General features: G+C 51.8%; 6 protein-coding genes across 6 annotated transcripts; 4 read left to right on the top strand and 2 right to left on the bottom strand.

The window, feature by feature from the left end:
- Positions 1 to 283: 283 nt before the first annotated feature.
- HER10_EVM0007613 (tat pathway signal sequence) lies at positions 284 to 2,049 on the top strand (the record flags this gene model as incomplete). The annotated part of the gene is made up of 3 exons (XM_035477165.1): positions 284 to 427; positions 486 to 1,171; positions 1,227 to 2,049. The coding sequence occupies 3 exons, from the start codon at positions 284 to 286 to the stop codon at positions 1,543 to 1,545; spliced, it is 1,149 nt and encodes a 382-aa protein (XP_035332899.1). The 3' UTR covers positions 1,546 to 2,049.
- Positions 2,050 to 3,850: 1,801 nt separating this feature from the next.
- HER10_EVM0007222 (uncharacterized protein) lies at positions 3,851 to 5,210 on the top strand (the record flags this gene model as incomplete). Its single annotated transcript, XM_035476784.1, has 1 exon — positions 3,851 to 5,210. Exon 1 carries the CDS (start codon positions 4,011 to 4,013, stop codon positions 5,208 to 5,210), a length of 1,200 nt encoding a protein of 399 aa, XP_035332849.1. The 5' UTR covers positions 3,851 to 4,010.
- A 14-nt stretch (positions 5,211 to 5,224) lies between these two features.
- On the bottom strand, positions 5,225 to 6,949 carry HER10_EVM0008537 (uncharacterized protein). Its single transcript, XM_035478054.1, has 2 exons — positions 6,153 to 6,949; positions 5,225 to 6,086 (listed from the first exon to the last, which is right to left on the bottom strand). Exons 1-2 carry the CDS (start codon positions 6,596 to 6,598, stop codon positions 5,408 to 5,410), a joined length of 1,125 nt encoding a protein of 374 aa, XP_035333010.1. The 5' UTR covers positions 6,599 to 6,949; the 3' UTR covers positions 5,225 to 5,407.
- A 419-nt stretch (positions 6,950 to 7,368) lies between these two features.
- On the top strand, positions 7,369 to 9,743 carry HER10_EVM0003340 (glycosyl hydrolase family 47; the record flags this gene model as incomplete). Its single annotated transcript, XM_035473020.1, has 6 exons — positions 7,369 to 7,757; positions 7,825 to 8,445; positions 8,496 to 8,707; positions 8,777 to 8,996; positions 9,061 to 9,314; positions 9,390 to 9,743. The coding sequence occupies exons 1-6, from the start codon at positions 7,436 to 7,438 to the stop codon at positions 9,741 to 9,743; spliced, it is 1,983 nt and encodes a 660-aa protein (XP_035332382.1). The 5' UTR covers positions 7,369 to 7,435.
- Positions 9,744 to 11,194: 1,451 nt separating this feature from the next.
- Positions 11,195 to 12,413, top strand: HER10_EVM0008371 (D-isomer specific 2-hydroxyacid dehydrogenase; the record flags this gene model as incomplete). Its single annotated transcript, XM_035477896.1, has 1 exon — positions 11,195 to 12,413. Exon 1 carries the CDS (start codon positions 11,508 to 11,510, stop codon positions 12,411 to 12,413), a length of 906 nt encoding a protein of 301 aa, XP_035332989.1. The 5' UTR covers positions 11,195 to 11,507.
- A 258-nt stretch (positions 12,414 to 12,671) lies between these two features.
- Positions 12,672 to 13,958, bottom strand: HER10_EVM0006666 (uncharacterized protein; the record flags this gene model as incomplete). Its single annotated transcript, XM_035476246.1, has 2 exons — positions 12,672 to 13,654; positions 13,718 to 13,958. The coding sequence occupies 2 exons, from the start codon at positions 13,956 to 13,958 to the stop codon at positions 12,672 to 12,674; spliced, it is 1,224 nt and encodes a 407-aa protein (XP_035332793.1).
- Between the last annotated feature and the right edge of the window lie 5,894 nt (positions 13,959 to 19,852).

The raw sequence follows: 19,852 nt of genomic DNA, 5'->3' as shown, positions 1-19,852 counted from the left end.
CCAGCCCTCGACTACAATCTTACAGATCACAAGTATATAGACATCATGCCATCTTGATGCAAACATAATCCTTCTCTCGGCTCATCTCGTTCTTCATCTTCATCATCTGTCTTTTCTTCACCCTCAACTTCTCTTCTCGTTCGTTTCGTTTCTTCCCCTAGAGGGCTGGTCATACGTTTTTCTTCAATAATCTACTTTTTTGTAACTCGCTTCTATTCTTCCCTTCCTTCGATCCTTTGTAGGCCCCCCACGCGCTGGTCCCGTATCCTACCTTTACCTCAATATGTCTTCCCGTCTCATCACCTTCGGCTTCTTCGCCGCCTCTATCTCCCAGGTTCTGGCCTCGTGCGCCTATGGAACTCACTTGGATCCTCGCGCCGAGGAGGGAAAGGTCAAGGTCAACAACTTTGCTTACACCGGCAGCAATGTGAGTGCTCTCTTCCCTTCCAGAAGCCGCACACCTCAATACTAACAATACCGTAAAGGGCCCCTTGAACTGGGTCGCTCTGGATACTACTGCCAACCAGCTGTGCGCCACGGGAACCACCCAGTCCCCCATCGACATGGTGGCCGGCTCCTTCAACGTTCTCCCCGGAAGCTCCATCAACCTCCAGATCCCCGACATGGCCGATGGCACCGAGTTCGAAAACCTAGGAACCACCGTCGAGGTTATCGCCAAGGGCGGATCGATGCAAGTTGGAGGCAGCAACTTTACCCTGCAGCAGTTCCACTTCCACTTGCCCAGCGAGCATCTCGACGCCGGAAAGAGCATGGCTATGGAGATGCACATGGTCTTCGAGGGCGCCAACCAGGAGATTGCCGTCATTGGTACCTACATCGACCTAGAGCAAGGCGCTGCCGCTGCTGCCCCCGCTGCTCCTGTCACCGAGGCAGCTCCCGTCGCCGAGGCTGCTCCCGCTGCAGGAAATGCCACTGCTGAGCGCCGCACCAAGCTGGCCCGCCGCGCTGCCACTGGAGCCGCGGCCGAAGCCCCGAAGGCTATCCCCGCGATGGGAACCAACCCGATCAAGGCCGAGGCTGCTTCTTCTAGCCTTCTCGAGACCGTCTTTTCTTCCCTCGGTGCCATCAAGGAGCCCGGTACTGTCACCAAGACTGGCGCGCTGAACATGCAGGAGGTCGTCACCCTTCTCTCCGCCGGCAGCTTCCAAAGGTACGGTCTACGTCTGATAGTCCTCTCTGATTTTCAATGTCTAATTCTTTTGCAGCTACATGGGTTCCCTCACTACTCCTCCCTGCTCTGAGGGTGTTCAGTGGCTCGTCTCAACTCAGCGCCTGATGGTCCAGCCCCAAACCTTCACTGCCATCCGCGACGTCATTGGCTTCAATGCCCGCTTCCCCCAGAACACCCTCGGCCAGGCCAACATCATCCAGGTCGCCCAGCAGAGTCTCACCAGCGCCAACATTGCCAACCCCGTTGCTGCTGCTCCCGCTGTCGCTGCTCCTGTTGCTGCTGCGCCCGCCGCTCCTGCTGCTGAGGCTGCCAAGGAAGCCGCTCCCGTCGCCGCCCCGGCCGCTCACGCCTAAACGACCAATAACGGTCAGCCGGCGAGGACAGCGAAAGAATCAGCGTCGCGAAGAATCATTGCGACTCAGCTGACGCAGTAGGCTGGGCCAGGATGTGCAAGGATGCTCGATGCCTGTTTTGAGTTCAAGTGTATCCTGGTCTCATGCCGATGGATGGAGGAAGGCCGACGGAAAAGCAGTCCCCGGGCGCTGCATTTGCAGCTAGGACAAGATAACCTTAACACCAGCCAGCTGCGCGCATTTGTACAGACATGACTAATTGACGGAAAGTTGCACCCGGGCAGTTATCTTTGGACGTTCACTTGTGTATTTGGCATGTGGGTTGATCTGTAATTACCGATGCCTCTCCGATGAAGCCCAGTCCCAACGAGCCCAAGTGCAGAGAACAATACCGAGACAGCGGACAGTGGGGGAGATACCACGGGGCTCTGGAGTCCCACTGCATAGCAGTTTACCGAGTCAAGAAGCATAATGGTGAAATAATGATAAGATGGGCATAGATAGCTAGACAGAGACAAAAGTAACACGAGTCAACTGCAGTATATCTCACCAATTCAGTGACCACGTACCCTAGCCCCAGCGCGCAAATCCGGATAGAGGTCTCCGTCAGAACTCCCGGCTTAACGAGAACGAAGTTTCCTCATATATCACGGGCAAGAGATGAAATCATCAAAGGAAATGCTCTTGGTGTTTGGCCAAGATACCAAGACAAATGAAAATAGAAGCCGCATTTTCTCAAGTTTCTGAATCTAATCAATCTGGAAGAACACCCAGCACACTTTGAAGAGCCGCAGCGACACTCTAAAGAGAGCGTTTCGTGTATTTTGTTAAACGCTCTTGGTGGCCGGCTTGGCGGCTACCGATTGATTGCGCGGCTCTTTTTTGGGGAGTTCTTTTTTCTTGAGAGTAGTGTATATCTGCCCGTTTTCGGGTTGGGTTCGCAAGGATATGCTGGGCTTGAGGGGATCTGTGCTTGGTGTTTGAGGGTTTGAGAGCCGCGACTCGTGGTGGCTGGACACGGGATGTAGGGAAGTAGGGAGTTGCTGGAGCACTAATGCGCCGGTCCGGGTCGGTCGGTTCGGCACCTCGAGTACCAGGCGGTGGTGGAAGGATGTGAAGGGCTTTGCAAGAGAATAGCACCCTTCCTCCCCAAAGGTGCCGGCCGGTGACGATATTTCCCACGTGGTGTTTTGGGGACGTGCTGATGGCGGTGCGTCGTCTTGGGGGCCAAGGGCCAAGGCGTCGGGTGTTTCTGCTTGGGGTGTGTTGTCTTTGTAGCATTTAGATTGAGTGTTTCTGGATATCTAAGAGTAGAGTGTATCGGACTTGTGAATGTCAGATTTTACGGTACCTTGGAAACGTGGGGATTTGACCTTCTGGCATGCCATTTAAGAGGATTTCTCAGCTTTGCTTCCCTTGGATATCCAAGACAGGCGTAGCCGCTAAGGTGATGTGAGGGGGTCGACTTAAAGTGTTCCATGAACGGGCTGACATGATGTTGATGAATGAATAATGAGGCACTCTAGGGTGTACATCAGGTTGATAGTCTGGGTATGTATCATAGGGCTCCATCTTTAGAATGGAGGGGAGATATATACATGTGCTGACTGGTAGCCACGGAGGCCAACGATTTGTGATTTTGGGCAAGGCGCCCTTCCATCTATCGTGAAGGTGGTCCGAGTAGGTCGGACTCATCGCGCCCAATCAAGCGTCAGAAGCTAGATGACTTCTTCATTGAGCTTGAGGAAGCGCGGGAGATAACAACCGAGCTATCGAATCCGAACACCCCATCTGTGTTCAGGCGGACAGCCCATAGTCGTTTGACACGAGGATCCTTTAGATACCTAAGATACCTTCAAGAGTAATGCCTCTTGTAATATATCTTCATAATTCATAGTTTTAGGGAAAATGAGTGACTAGTTACCTATCCTACCTATGCAAAATCTGCCTCATCTGAGCCGGCGGTACTTGGGCTTGGGAGGGTTAGGTTGGGTTACGACGCGCAAAGCGTCTTTCTTGCCCTGCTGGCACAGTTATGTGGCGATTTGTATAAGAGTGACCAATTTCTCATCTTCCGGTTCTTACTTTGCTACAGATGTGGTTTATTTCGATTGCATCTTGAGGTCCTGTGGCGAGTTCCTCAAAGCGTTGCCGGTGGGCGGATGATGCGCGATGGCTCATCCGGGTTTAAGTGGACCTGCTCTTCGGCGCCGGGCCCGATACTGGTTAGGTAGACCGTGGGCGTGTGGGGCCGGGACGGTAGCGCTTACTTTGCATCAACATCACCTTCCCTTGCGGGTGGAAAGGATCAGTAGATCTGCGCATTTTGACAACGTCCAAGAAAAGTTTCGATTAGAAGAAAACATATAAAGACAAGACGCCGAGCCCGTCTTCTTCCTTGACCAAATTCCTTCCGCGTCAACCGTTAAATCACAAGAACCCATCCCTCCACGAAAAGCCTCAAAATGGCCGACCCCGCGGCAAACCTCCCACCCCTCCTCACACCAAACCAACTCCTCGCCTTCACAACATCCCTCAACCTCCCACCACCAACCCACACAGAGCCACTCACAGTAACAGCAGCCTTCCACAGCATCTACCTCCTCCACTTTTCCCCTTCAGATGCCACGCGTCTCGCACCGGCACGTCCCAACGCAGACGGCACCACAACTCTCGTCCTCCGCGTAGCAGGCCGCCACTTACCACGCATAAAGACAGAAAACGAAGTCGCCATGATGCGCTGGGTCCGGCAACACACCTCGGTCCCCGTACCCGCCGTGCTGCGCTGGGATTCTTCTTCTGAGAATACGCTGGGGTACGAGTTTACGCTGTTGGAGAGGGTTGACGGTGTAAGTGCGGATAAGGTGTTTTGGGAGCTGGGGGAGGTTGCGAGGAGGAGGCTTGTCGAGCAGCTTGTGGGCTTTCTCGCGGAGTTGTGGGAAAGTTCGAGGGGTGGTGTGTGGAAGCATGTTGGCGGGTTGAGGGTCGATGATACGGGGGAGATTGTGCCGGGCCCGGTTGTGGATGAGTGGTTCTGGATGGAGCCTGAGGTTTCGCAGTGCTGGGAGGCGGAGACGACCGAGACGTTGAATCCTGTTGGGGGTGCGTTTTCGGGGTGGGCGGAGCATCTCGATAAGAGCGTCGAGAAGTATGTCTACGCTATTGGGAGGCACGCTTCGCTCGAGTGGATGAGGGATCTCGTGCCGAGGCTGGAGGCGTACAGGGAGTATGTTAGGCTTCACGCGGACGAGGTGGATGATACGCGGTATGTACTCTCGCACCGGGACCTGCACCTCGCGAACGTCATGGTGGACGGGGAGGGAAACGTGACGGGGATTTTGGATTGGGAGTTTGGCGGGGTGGTGCCTGGGCCGAGGTGGGATCCGCCAAATGCGTTTTTGTTTCCTTGGGGTGGAGGAGATGATGAGATGGTGGCCAAGGCGGAGAGGGAGAGGATGAGGGGGTGGGCGAGGGAGGTTTGTCGGACGAAGGCTATCGAGGTTGAGGTTGTGGCTGGGTGGCCTTATAAGGGCGTTCAGGAGACGGTGCAGAAGGTCGTGAACTTTACGAGGGCGATTTGTGAGGTTTGTCCGAGGGGTAAGGGGGAGAAGGCGAAGGCGTGGAGGGTGACTCTGGAAAGCGAGTTGACGAAGCTGGGGTTGTGACCGGTGTCATGTTGGACGTTCAAAAGTAGAAGTTCCATTTCGACTATTATAATAGATTCAAGGTATTTCTAGCGTCATGTACACATCAGAAGAACTCCTAATAGACACAATCATCCGCAGCGCCGCAGGTATCTCGAAAGAACAAGTCCATACTCCCCTCCTCCCCACCAAACTCCTCATGCTCTTGAATCACATGTTCACCTTCTAGCCCGACCTGAATTATCTAACATTGACGCCGGCCTACTTCCGTCCAGCTCAGCATAGTACTGTGGAACAGGCAGCTCTGTCACTTCTTGCCGATTCCCATCATGATGATGTACGTAAAGCTCGTGATACCGTGGCGCGGGAGACGTGAATTTATCCTGCTCAAGAGGCTTCGCATGATGTTCTTCGACGACTGGCACAATTTCTTCTGCCCTTCGCTGCTGCTTGCGCTTTCTACGCCATAAGAAGAACCCGAGGATGGCCAGTGCGATGACCCCTGCCACAGCACCTACGCCGATTCCAATGGTGGTCGTCAACGGGAGGGCTGCGGGCTCGGGAGTCGATGTCGCTCCCGAGGGCGAAAGTGTCGTGGTCAATGTAGTTTCTCGAGGCAGGGCGGGGGTGTTGATATTGACTACGTTTGTGGGTGTTGGAGTTGCCTCAGTGACAGTGACCCTTGCTATTGGAGTGGCTGATGTCTCTTCGATATTCCAACCTAGCACTGCGATGGCACCAACGAAACCTGGTTGGGTGAGGGTTGACGTCACCATTGTCCAACTTGAAGTATCTGGAGCGGATGTTGATGCATAGGTGATCACTGCTCCGGAAAGGAGATCTGAACGGCAGTCTCCTTCAACCGATCCGGCAATACCTCTGATCAGAGTGTAGTCTCTACGACGACTTATCAGCAACGATCAACCATCTACTGAGAAACTCTCGATCACCAGCGACACTCACTGTGGGCAGCACATGGCAAGTGTACTGCTCGTATCGTTTTTGACTGACGTTGCAACCGTAACCCAGCGCTCAGGACATACCAGTGGCCCTATACTAACGGCAGTATGACCCTCGCCGTCGTTGAGGCCAAGGCGTCCTTGCTCCCACCACGTTGTGACTGCTGGCGGCGCACATCGTACTCTGGTGTCAATGTCGATGCCGTAACCTGGGTCATACGCCGCGAGAGAGAAGCCATTGAGGCGATAGATGGTCGAACAGCTCGTCGGTGGTGTGAAGGCGGTCGGAAGCGCTATGAAGGACGTGACGGTGCCGTTCTCGTCGGTCACGGCGGGATATGCTGTCGCCATTGTCACCGAAGTCTCCAAGCTGTTACATCCATATAACGAGATAATAATGATGATAATGAAAGTGGAAAGATGGTAAAGTTGCTGAGACCTTTGATCCATGGGACTCAACGAAGGCAACGTTGATCTATCTGTTGCCAATGCTGTAGGTTGAATGCCCTCAGGTTGTCTTTCAAGTGGGTGGAACCGGCATGCTTGTATTCTTGCATCGGTCTTGCATGATGAATCCCTGCAAGATTGTGATGTCTTCTTGTGTTGGTTCTGAATTCAATTCCCACATTTAGACAATGAGGGCTCTTTTCTGGCCTGCATGTTGGATGTGAGCCATGTGTTGGCCTGGTCTGAGGTGGAATCTGAAGAAAATGTCCAACGCTTGCGTTTCTCGAGAAATCAGGCCCCAACAACATGCCATGTGAAGATAAGGCAGGTAAGGTAGTCTTACGGCCGCAGTTTCCCAAGCGTAGCGCGCGGCACAAGATGGAAAGAACCCCCCCGAGTAACGAGTTCCAACATCGTGCAGTTTTGTGGAACCTGGGCGAATGGCATCTCGAGATCTCGGGGCTGCCAAGATTCAATCAGGCCGTTACCAACTCTCCGGTATCCAATTGAAAGGGAAAGCGCTTGTTTGTGCCTTCCCAAATCCGCAAGCGAGAACTTGAGAAAACTACGTCTTTCGTCCGTTGCGATTACCGCCCGTTGGTTGTTCTTGCCCTTGCATGATGGCTCATCGGGTACCTCTTCCTCAGACTGCAGGCAAGGCCCGAAGGCGCTAAGCGCTGGCGCTTCTGACTGTTGGTTTTGAATGTAAGAACGTACTTAGGTATCTACTCCTCTGTTTCTTTTGCATCAAGACTATTATCTCTTAGTTGTGTCTTGGAAGACACGATCGATTCTAGTTCTGGATCATTCACACTCGTTTTCGGCAGCATAAACACCACGATGGGCACCTCACCGAACCGACGAGGTCGGCGCTCACCCACACGATCCAAGGCCGCTGGTTCGGCCGGTCGTGATTCGCGGATTTCTTTGCACTTGTCCAGCGAGAGAAAGAATTCATTGAGACGGAGGATACGCAATGTCTTCATTGGCGTGATTGTCTCCGCAATTCTTGTCGCTTGCTTTAGAGAATATTTCTCTGGTCATGCTCTGGGACACATGCAGTACAGCCCGCAATCTCAATTCGCCGACTGGGATGACAGAAGAGAGGAAGTGAGAGATGCTTTTCTGACGAGCTGGAATGCTTACAAGAAACACGCATGGGGTAAGATGTCCTACACGACAAGTCGTTCCCTTGTTCGAATGCAACTAATACGCCAACTCTTTTCAAGGTAACGATGTCTTTCATCCTCTGTCCAAGGGAGGAGAAAACATGTCTCCCAAGGGCCTAGGATGGATCATCGTCGACAGCTTGGACACAATGATGCTCATGAACCTGACCCAGCCACTCGCTGACGCCAGGAGATGGCTGCACCGCAGCCTTACTTGGGACCAAGACCAAGACGTTAACACCTTTGAGACCACGATCCGTATGCTGGGCGGCCTCCTCTCAGCACACTACCTCTCGACCCAGCTGCCGCACGTCGCGTCTAAAAGAGACTCCATATACCTCTCCAAAGCAATCGATCTGGCCGATCGCCTCTTGGTCGCGTTTGACTCCAATTCTGGAATCCCGTATGCGAGCGTCAATATCGGCAAGAGGGAAGGCATCGCATCACATGCGGATGGCGGGGCTTCGTCCACTGCTGAGGCTGCTACTGTACAGCTCGAGATGAAGTACCTTTCTCAATTGACTGGCAATGACGTGTACTGGAAGAAAGCAGAGCGCGTCATGAAGGTGCTGGATGACCAGAAGATGGAGGGTGGACTGCTTCCCATCTTTGTGCATCCGAGCCACGGACAGTTCACGACGAGGGAGATTCGGCTCGGAAGTCGAGGTGACTCGTACTATGGTAGGATCAAGCCCACTTTGCGTGATAGCTCCGAGACTGACGCCTCATAGAGTATCTTGCGAAGCAGTACCTCCAAACAGGCGAACCCATCTACCGCGACATGTGGGATGACGCCTTGGGCGGCATTGCGAAACACCTCGTCACGACAACGCGGAACGCAGCACTGAAGTTCGTCGCGGAGCTTCCGACAGGCGTGGGAGGACCGCTCTCTCCCAAGATGGACCACCTCGTCTGCTTTCTCCCGGGCACAATAGCCATGGCTGTGAGTTTATCAAGTCTCTAGCTGTTGTCATTTCCTAAGGAAACAGCCGGCTGATCCTCACCGTGACAGGCTACAGAAGGGCGGCCCCTTGCGGAAGCCCGCCGCGATTCGGGATGGACGCCCCAGCATGAAGACGACATTGAACTCGCGATCGAGATCATGAACACTTGTTGGGGCATGTATGCCGTCACTGACACTGGTCTCGCTCCTGAGATTACATGGTTCAACGCCACAGAAGCAGACTTACAGCCCGGACCTGGCGACAGGTGGTTGCGAAAAGAAAGCAATTGTACGTTGACGACTTTCTTCCAACCTTTCCAAGCAAAAGACCCTTGTGCTAATAGAATGGTTAGCGCTGTCGAAGTGGAAAAAGGACTTCATCATCAAGCCCCTCGACGCTCACAACCTGCAAAGACCCGAGACGGTAGAGAGTCTGTTCATGATGTACCGCATCACTGGCAATGCCATGTACCGAGAATGGGGCTGGAAGATTTTCCAATCGTTCCAGAAGCATACTTTGGTGCCCGACGGAGAGGGGTACACTAGTATGAATGATGTACGGACGGTGCCGGCGGCGACGAGGGATAATATGGAGAGTTTCTGGCTGGTAAGTGATATATCAAGTGGTCGAAAGACAAAGTTACATAAGAAGTAGACTTTGAGCTGACGTTGCCGACTGCAGGCTGAGACTCTGAAGTATTTATACTTGCTGTTCTCGCCGACGGACTACATGCCATTAACAGAGGTCGTGTTCAATACAGAGGCGCATCCTTTCCCAAGGTTTAAGGAGTTCTTTAAAGACTGGCTGGGAAAGGCTGCCGCGATGACAGCCATTCAAGCAATCTTTGGAGGTAGGGTTGGTATAGTTACGTGTAGGAATAAAAGCTTGACGGAAAGTGGTTGGACTTACTATTCACCTTCTTTTTGGCTGGAAAGGAATGGCCCTTGCCAAAGAATGCAAGCTCCGCCACTGAGGGCGAAGATAGCAACCAGTAGATCTCTAGGGCCTACGAGGCAAAAGTCAGGCTTCAAATAATCAGCCCAAACGAATGCTCCGCCTTCTTGGCCTTGAAACATTTGTGATGTCTATCATGCTAATTTGCCCAAGTACAGGCTCATGGAAATGGACATGTGTGTGAGGGTTGGGAAGACTTTTGCTATGCCGAGAGTATGATTGCCCGTTTTGTTAGTGATAGATATTTGTTATAGCAAGATCACCTGAGCTACTCCAAGGGTTCCGGCGATTTGCAGAAAATCCAGTCATCTAGACTTTGCTGATAACCTCAACGACACGAGGTAGGTTCATGAGGAGAGGAATCGCTGTGACACCCGAGCCCACGGTAAGACCTAGGTCTGAAGTTTCACGCTGTTCCCTAGTATGAGTGGCTACGAGCACCAACTTAAAGTGAACCTCAGAGTCTCAGAGTCTCTCGCACTCGTTTTCAAACCGAGATTTGGAAGGCCGACTTGAGAGTATTCAGCTATAGGTAATTGCTCGCCCACGATTGAGTTTCTTGTTCATATGGAGAAGGCGATGGATGGAGACAATACCCCACCTGATTCCGCGGAGCTAAGGACGCTAGGGTGACATTGGATCTGACTGAATGTAGTGCATCATTGCGCATGTCGGATTTCGGCAATCAACCCAAGTTACCTATTTAAACCAGGAAATCTTGATGGGTGTTCAAGCTTTGGAGGCCGAACCGAAAGCCATTGCCAGGGCCTCTGTCCAAGTTTGGGGTATTGCAGAAAGTTCTCCGAAACTCATTGGAGACGTCAAGACGTCGAAAAAGAGTGACGGCAATCAGAAGTTCGATCAAAAGCCGTAAAGGGAATCTAGACTTGACTTTTCGATAGCCAGAATTAGATTCAGAGCAATCGCAAATCACACGACCAAACAATGTCATCCCAAAAAAAAGAGAGCCAGCTTCCCTGGTTAACCCCCCAAGAGGCGTTTCGCCGTGGCGGATATGGAACGGTAAAGTATCCGGTGAGTTGCCGCAACTATCGGTGTTTATGCCGCTCAATAGCCGCTGAAACCCGGGCGCGCTGGTCCAAAGTGACCAAAAAAGGCCACGCTTTCGTCCAATAGTAGCAAATTTCTCCGAACTCAACTCCACGTCTACACGTGTTGCTACGCAGAAGGTTGCGGGTTATGAGACGAGTCAGTACTGTGTACATGCAATGCGCTACTTTAGTTTGGGATCTTGGACAATCTGGGTAAATTTAGCCTCTGGGGACTCTTTGCTCTCTAATAGAGGGGCCATCATTGTGAGCTTGCGGTGCTTGCCATCACGCAAATGGCTGCTGGGATCATGTCAGCAAGCCAAGTTCGGGGTTCTTTCCTCCCGCCCCTCCCACCTTGACGACGCCAACGACAAGCCCGGATGGCTTCGTTTTTGACGTCGTCGAGTGGGCGAGTGGGAACTGGTGCGGATTTGGCGCTGTTCCCCACCATCCCACCCATCCAGCCCGTCCATGGTCCTTGAGTGTCCATTTACCGGAAGCTGTCGCGCGCATTGTGTTCTATTGGATCGCGGTCTCTCCGTCATCGGTATGCCTTGCCCCGAGGTTAGGTAAAACCAGACGTGACCCCTCGCTCATTTTCTTCCAGATTGCTCTCGTTTCTTTGATGTTTCTTCACGATCTCTTCAGTTTCCAGATTCTCTCCTCATACCTCTCATACCCCTCATAATGTAAGAGCCTCCTGTGCCTCCCCAAGCTTCCAATTGGGAACCAACATCACTAACACGCCAACCTCTAGATCTCACAAACCCTCAACACCACACACGTCACAACCATGAAGCTCCTCTACCCCACCTCCCTCAAGCTCGACGTCGACAGCCTCCAGGGCTTCTCCGTCGACCTCGTCCCCTACGACGTCAAGACCACCATCCCCGAGGAGCACACAGACGCCGAGATCCTCGTCACCTGGACAAACTCCGCCGACAACCTCAAGGACGCCGCCGCCCGCCTCAAGAACATCAAGTGGATCCAGTCCCTCGCCGCCGGCCCCAACGACGTCCTCTCTGCCGGCTTCGACACCTCCAAGGTCACAGTCACCACCGGCTCGGGCCTCCACGACCACACCGTCGCAGAGCACGCCCTCGGCCTCCTCCTCAACGCCGCCCGCCGCTTCTACGAGATGCGCGACTACCAGCTCCAGTCAAAGTGGCCCGGCCACCTCGGCGGCCCGCAGCCCGACCGCCCCGCCAACGCCTTCACCACCCTCCGCGACGCCCGCGTGCTCATCTGGGGCTTCGGCAACATCGCCAAGTCGCTCACCCCGCACCTCCGCGGCCTCGGCGCCCAGGTCAAGGGCGTCGCGCGCAACGCCGGTATCCGCGACGGCGTCGAGGTCTACGGCGAGGACAAGCTCGCCGAGCTCCTCCCCGAGACCGACGCCCTCGTCATGATCCTCCCCGGCTCCGAGTCCACCAAGAACGCGCTCAACGCCGCGCGCCTCAAGCAGCTGCCCAAGCACGCGTGGATCGTCAACGTCGGCCGCGGCACGTCCATTGACGAGGAGGCGCTCGTGGACGCGCTCGAGGCCGGCGAGGTCGGCGGCGCGGCGCTGGACGTGTTTGTTACCGAGCCGTTGCCCGAGTCGAGCCGGTTGTGGAAGGCGCCGAATGTCGTTGTCTCGCCGCATGCTGCTGGCGGAAGGCCGCAGGGCATTGCGTATAACGAGGCGGTTCCGTGCTAGTCAGTCGTTGAAGAATGTCATCTGAGGTGTGGTGGCCTGTTTTTTGGAGTGGGAAAAAATGGATGGAGAGCGTGGTTTGGTGAATAATAGACATGATTGATACAATACTCAATACAAAACGGCCTTCATGATTCCACAGTTTGACTTATGCGTCGCCCCTTTCTGTCCTTGCTCAGAACTCAACAGAGTGCCATGCCATTAGTAAGAAGATGAACATAAGTACCATGATTCCTCTCCCTCATCCGGGTATCATCTCACTCAAGCGCCAAACGGCTCTGCAATCTTCTTCGCCCAGTAAACCTCCTCAGTCCACGACCACACCGTGACGTCAAGCGTTTCCTTCCAGTTATCCGTCTTCTCCATCCACGCTTCATGACAAGCCTTCTGCAGGTCCTCTCGAGTCATTCCCTCGAGGTTCTGGTGGAACTTGCCATCCTCAAGCTGGCACCACTCCCGTAGCAATCGGCAACGGTCCTCCGCCGACGTGCGGCCAACCTCCCGGTGGAGCCACTCGCTCAGCCGGAAAACAGCGTAGTCCGGAACGGAAGTCAACGGCACCACATCAAACTCTTCAGCGCAGAGGGCGAGCTGCTCCCGCGTGAGCTCCATCTCGTCTCCCGTGCCTCCCATGATCGTATCCTCTCCACCAACGTCAAGATTAGGCTGCGGCAAAACGAAGTTCTTGAGAGCTCTGGTAAGCTTCATGCTTCTGCCGGTGATGATGATCGTTACGGCCCATTTCAAGAAGATATCGTACGTCTTGGCCAGGATCAATCTGCTCTCCGGGTCGTCAACGACGCCACGGTTATAACCGAGAACCATCGCCATGACAAAGTGGCCGCGGCGGTGAACTCGTCCAACCGTGGAAATCTTGACTCTATCCGGGACATGATGTGTTCGATGGGTCAGGTCCCACTTCAGATCCGAGGACATCTTGACGGCAGATGGAACGATGACTTCAAAGGCGATGCCGTGGGGAGGCACTCTTCCGGGGAAGACGTTGTTCCAAGTGTCTTCACGTAAACGCGCGGCGACTTTGTCGTGGTCACGCACAAGGTATTTTTCCGGTCTCATCAAGGTGAGGCCCAGCTTCTTCCGCTCCAGGGCGGGAAGGTCGTACGTTTGCTTGATGGCGTCCTTCAAGCCGTTGAACCAGGCGGAGGCGTCTTCGGGGGTCTTGGGCTTCACGGCCGGTTCGAGGTCGATCCACGGGAATGTCTCGTAATCGCCATGTTTGGCGACTAGAAGGCAGTTCAAGAACGTTAGCAAAAGGGTTCGGACTTGATGTCTGCGACAGTACTCACACTTCTCATGGATGTAGTCCCATACGTTGAAGTCGACACACCAGGCGAACCATGCAGTCGAAACGGAGTCGCGGCCCTGGTGGATCAGTGATTTCGCCATTTTGTCTGCTCTCGCAGCCTTGATACGTTCGTAGTTGAATTTGAGAGGGATGTTCAGTTCCCTGAACTTTCCTTCGATGACCTCTACTCGTCCTTCCGCTGCGAGAGCGATGTTCTCATCTTCCTCGCTCTCGTTTGACATATTCTTCGATGAATCTGTGCTTGTTGGTCTTTGCTCTGAGTCTGCAATAATTGTTGCGATGGCTTTTCGTGGAATGGGGAAATTCTGGGTGGAAGAAGACGCAATTGTAACAATATGGTGGAGGAAAGAAGCGACGAGGCCAAGGGAGGAAACTCGAGGCAGGTTCCTTGTTTCTGTTTTCCCTCGTGGCAGCAACAAGGTCGCTCAGACTATTCTTCTTTTTCCTGTTACTCTATCCAGGGCGGGAGCTCGTCGTCCATCTAGAAGTCACAGGTGACGACTAATCGTGCCCCGCCGTGTGATGTGAGGTACCTCAGGCTCTCTGGTCTCTTTTACGGGTAGATAGGAAAATGTAAAAGGACGGGCTTGTCGAAAAACATCTCTCTCTTTCAATCGCCTTGAAACGTGAAGATTTTGATTGTGGCAAGATGTTGAGAACGCACTTTGTTGTGAAATACCAACGTCGGAGAGGGTGTTGTAAATGGACTTCAGTAAATACTGAATGAAAGAAGCTTTACAGCAATTCAGCACAAGTCATGACGACTCATTTAAAGCCTCCAGATGCAGCCATTTGCCAAATACGAAGACAGTATGGCACTCTCTGCTCTCTAGATGTTACTCAAACTCGGGTATTTGGAGTGAATTAGGAGGTAAAGCATATGAGAACCGGCTTCAAATGTTGCTGTTGTAAGATGTCAACACTATCCACTCAAAACACGACTGATTTTCATCTACAGCGTCGTAATGGTCAAGTTATGTCACCCATGAGTATTTCGGTAAGCCTACATCCACTAAGCGTATTTTAGATTGTCCTCGATCAAGTGTATGTGAGCTAAGTCGATTGTCTAGCACAAAGATCGCCTCCTAATGGATCACATTCAAATCAAGTTCCCATGAAAATAACTTCAAGTGATATGAGGGTAAAATAGCTTATATACAATTCAATTTTCTCATCAGGGAGCCTCGAGCACTATGAAGTAACATTAAGTTTGGCTTAATGAATTTCTTTCCTTTCGATATCTCGTGTAGTTCTCGTCAATATTCCAAGATTAGAGTTGTTCAAAACTAGTAATGCTGTTATAATATTGAGCAATATTGAGCTTGCAACTCTGCATTATACATGTTTTCAGATCATACATGCGCGAGTTTAGCCAACATTTGATTGTTTTCTGCACATAGGTAGTGAAGACTTTCTCATAATCGTTATGCTTCCTATTTTTCTTCAATCACAAGTTTTGAATCTTGAACCACCCGCAAACTGACCTCCTCCCCATCCCCTGAGCTGCGGTGTTGACCGCCTTGTCTAATAAATCAGTGCTTAGATATACTGAATCCCTCTTCTGAGACATTGCATCACTCTGAGACATTACGACGCCTAAATTACCTCTGGTTTTCATGCGGCCATGCAAAGTACTGATTCAACAACGATAGTTCCGGACAGAACTTGCGTTTACAAATTTGTTCCAGGGCTCACGAGGTTTGAAAATTCTATCGAAACTTGTCTTCGTATTCAATTAAAACTTCATGGAACCATGTGAATCTTTAACCCAGATCGTTATATTCAGAGAATGATCCAATGTTGATATGTTTGTAGAGTTAAACTTCGACTTCAATCCTTCTAGTATTCTGAAAACCATTGAACGATTTATGTCTTCGCCATGGAGTGTCTTGCCATTGTTGTCTCGTACAAGGTTCCTAATCATTGAACGAAACATAATAATGAGCTGGCGTAGAACAAATCAGTATTATTGGATCACAACAGAGCCTGATGTGCCAACCTTTCAACAGTGTGCCCTTCAGTCCCTTCCAATCACACCACCATTTCTCTGCAGAATATCTGATGTTTCACATATTCTGTAGTACCAAGTGCAAATAATTATCCCCATCTAAACCCATAGTTTAAGGAAGATTGGTCGCCGAAAGTCGGGTGATAGTGCTAATGCCTTCGGTGGCGAGGCGCTCTCAGTGCTAACTTTAAGCCGCAGCCTGCTTGCCCACACCACACCAAGGAGGTGTGCATTGGGAATTCCAAAACGTTCTTCGCTTTAATTCGAAAGCTCTTGACCGAAACAAATCCGTGTCACCAATATGCAACATCCCGCACCATAAGCGGCAGTTTTTGGACTCATGAACGCCCATTTAGTTGCCTGACCGGGCCGTCCTGCCCCTTTTTCCGATTTGTCTTTCCAGGAGAAAAGAGGGTTGTGAGTCAAAACTACCTAGATCTGGAATGTATTCGCAATCTTGGTGTCGTGCGTGATCTTGTTGTTGCATTCCCGTGACGGCTACGCACACTGTCCTAAGTATGCGGCTGCTCCTCAGCCCGGCAGCCCGTCTTAGCCTGGTCTCGAGTCGTTTTCTAGGCACATATGTGCACGCACATGAGATATGCTCATCTTATATACAATGCCTGGGAACGAGAATCGCTTTTGCTACCCCAGTCTCTTCCTGGTGTTGTAGCTCGAATGCTATCTGTACGACACTGAATGCAAAGAGATCAGCCATGCCGCTTGGAATTGCAGATTATCTCAGAACTATATTTGCCATTCTCCGGGAAGGGTTGCCCGGCTATCCACCGTCCCCCTCGTTAGTGTAGCTGCCTTTCACTGCTCTTCCCTACCTCGTGACGTAAAGCATTCATTTTAAAATCCAATCATCCTGTCGTCACGTACCTTATTTGACGACGACATGATCAATCTAAGAAGGCGGGGTTAGGCAACCTGCAACGACTCAAGAAACATAGAGGCTAATTTACAGCCTGAATCGTTTTCAAAGATCTCGGTGTGGAAGTACCTGAGAATCACACCCTCTTGCCCATGCGTCTTCGATGAATTGCACATTGACGTTGAGCTTTCCCATGCCAGTCTAGATGAGCAGTCTGACAACATGTAAATATCCCATCATTGTGATGGCAGCCTTTCAATACTTGCCTCATATCAAATCTAAATACCCCTGGCGTCTTCAAACTTGAACAAAAACAAAACGCTATCACATTTTGATCTGACAATTGGATGACCTCGACATCCCTCTGTCGCCTAGCAGGCTAGCACCCTTCCATGTGCGTACACAACGTGACGCCTCACACAGCCTGCTTCAAGAAATCTCACTCGCTCAAACTTCATTGGCTGAAACGTAATATCTCGAAACTTGCTCAACACTAGCAACCTTGATGATCTGACATGCACATCTCTTTCACCATCGTACTTCTGGTGTTCGGCATAGAAAGCACGCAGTATGGAAACTTGGAAGTGCAACAGTTGGTACTTTCTCGGCTACCATGGCCAGCCAATCGCGGCAAGTCGGAAAAGCCCTTCGCTCCCTTTCCCATTCAAGGGTGATACTGGTTGCAGGCTACCGTGCGACAGGCTCCCGCATCAGTCGGTTCGATGCCTGTGGAATTTACACGCTGAATCCCCGCATTTCAGGCAGATTATGAAGACCGGTCAGTAGGCGAACCAGTAAGAGTTGAACGCCAGGATAATCTCCTACGTCTCTCTGCATCGCTTGCATACATACAGGAATTATCTAGAAGATTGCCTGGCGCCAGGCTGCCATGGTTTTCTGAGAATTTCCCGCGCGTGTGAATCTTCTCCTTTATGGGTTTCTGGGCCGAAACATGCCGATTCTGACAATGATATACAAATCGTTGAACACACTTGCATTACCATAACGGGATACATGCATGTATGCCTGCGCGCTAGGCTGCATGGTCACCGTGGCTATCGTGGTGCCAGGTGCCAGAGTTGGCTGCTGTGCAGCCAACCCTCGTCGAGAAGTCGGATGCAAGCTCTTCTGAGAGGCTGAGATCACGATCTGTTCTAATGAGCTCTTGTGCTGATCACCGAACTCGAGTATGTCCAATTTGTTCACTCCTAATGACAACGGCAATCTCATGCTCATCTCAACAAGTTCTAAAGTCTGAAATCGTTGAATCACGGTGTTCCTATCACCTGGACAGTGCATCTAGACGTCAGCATTTCGGTGTACAATGACGCGCAGAATGACAAATGCCTCACCGAGGAAGTTGGAATGGAGGGGTTTGAACTGTGTCTTGTGGCTTCTCAATTCAATGAGAGGGTGCATGCCTTGCATGATCTGCGGGCGTTAACAGTGCAATGATGGTACCCCTCAAATCTCGAGCTGGATGGCACCCAATACAAATCTTTGAGAAAACACCGAAGAGAAATACCACCAGAGCACCTTGGGCGCTTAGTGCAGCTCAGCAGAGATCAAGCCATTATGAAATAGGTAAACAACGTAGCCATTGCCTTGTAAGATTGTGCTTTGTTGCGAATGGAACATGCGGTGAGATTTGGAGAGCTGCTCGCAGCCTGGTCGTCTACTGTAGTAGGTTTTCGAAGACGGTTGGCGCGTTTCGCTCATGCTCGTGCGTAGCACGAGGAGAGCACATGGGCCACAGGGATGATTGAGATGCGAACTTTTGTTGCACTTAGAGCTCTTCGTCTAACTAGCATAACCAATAATCAAGGCATGACTTGCAAGGGGCATTAGGCAATCGCTCCAAAACGAGGCGTCCCGAACCCGTATGAGGTACCCGTATCGGGGTTGCAGGGGGAGATATGGGCTGCATTGCGAGACAAAACACTTCATATTAAAGAGAATCATCTTTTAAAACCAAATTACCAGATAGAATAATACCCATGATTGATGACATGCAGCTCGTCAAATAGCGACTATTCCGCATCCCACCGGTGACCGGGTCTTTCTTCTGGGCTTACCTCTCGTCCTCCAAGGATTTGAAAAGGCGCACCAAATCCCTTGGACCAGTTGGCTGCGAGATCGGGCGAAGCTGACAAGTCTCGAGAGGTTAGTGAGCTGACGATCAATCCCACAACGGATAGATATATGTATAAGCAGCATAAGCCCCCGCCGCGTCACGAAGGAGTTCACCCTTCCAGCACAGTAATCATCAGTCAATGCTAAAGTTAGATATTGGTGCACATAAGTCCATTGCGATATGAAGTCCGGCGCATGGCGAAGTTCAGTGCACCTGAGAAGTTCCGACCTTTGGAAGAGACTCAACGCTGAACCAAAGCTACCTTACCTGTCCGGGCCCGAGTTCCCACAAAATCCGTCGCAAGGCAGCCGTCGCAAGGCAGCTGCTAGGCTGTGTCCAAGCACGCGAGGCAACCACTAATAACCGCAGCTGGAAGTTGGAACACTTTGTGACGCAGTAATTAGTTTCGGACGACCAAGCGGAGGAATACCCGCTGCGCAGTCAGCATTCAGGGTCCGTGGAACCGGACGCTGGTAAGATCAATTGAACAGTGCCACTGGCTCCCAGCATCCCGGAATGGTTCCCGTGGAGACACCGGGTTGACGGACGTCTGCCGTTCGGCAACGCCGGACTGGACCTGAACTCGCGGCGACTTTCGTATTTGAAACCACCCGACACCCCCGACCTCGGACGGAGATGTGTGTTTGAGGAAGAAGGCTTCTTCTGCATATTTGCCTTATGCTGACAGTTCCCGAGGTAATTCGGCAAGTGCGCTACCTAATGCTGCAAGATTCGGTCCGTAGTGGTATGAGAAATCGTGCTGTTTCGTACATGTGCATGTCCCGTACCTTCCGGTCGAGGGTCGTATTAGCCCCAGATCTACCTTTCGCTCCGCCGCAAAATTACGACACCTTGCACACGCCATTCTCCAACCCATCCGGGCGTAGGATTGAAGTCGCCTTGTCGGCCGGGAAAGTATGTTGGGGGCAGAATTGCGGGCGTATATCGACGGTTTCGTCAATACGGTGGCTGATCACGCGTAGCATCGTCACCGACGTCTGACTTCAATGGTGGGTTGCCTTGTGAAATTACATTTCACATCGATGGCACCTTGGTAATGATGAACCAATGGTCGGTGCATATTAGTTCGTTGCGT

The sequence above is a fragment of the Colletotrichum scovillei genome (assembly GCF_011075155.1).
Source record: "Colletotrichum scovillei strain TJNH1 chromosome Unknown Contig00006, whole genome shotgun sequence".
Taxonomy (NCBI): Eukaryota; Fungi; Ascomycota; class Sordariomycetes; order Glomerellales; family Glomerellaceae; genus Colletotrichum; species Colletotrichum scovillei.
Note: the sequence above shows the minus strand (reverse complement) of the source record. Positions and strands in the feature narration are given on the sequence as shown.

Bases quoted from the DNA above. Each gene is read 5' to 3' on its own strand.
- HER10_EVM0008537 (XM_035478054.1), bottom strand. From the start codon at position 6,598: ATGGATCAAAGGTCTCAGCAACTTTACCATCTTTCCACTTTCATTATC. The intron at 6,087-6,152 runs GTGAGTGTCGCT...AAGTCGTCGTAG, and splicing joins CTTGCCATGTGCTGCCCACA to AGACTACACTCTGATCAGAG.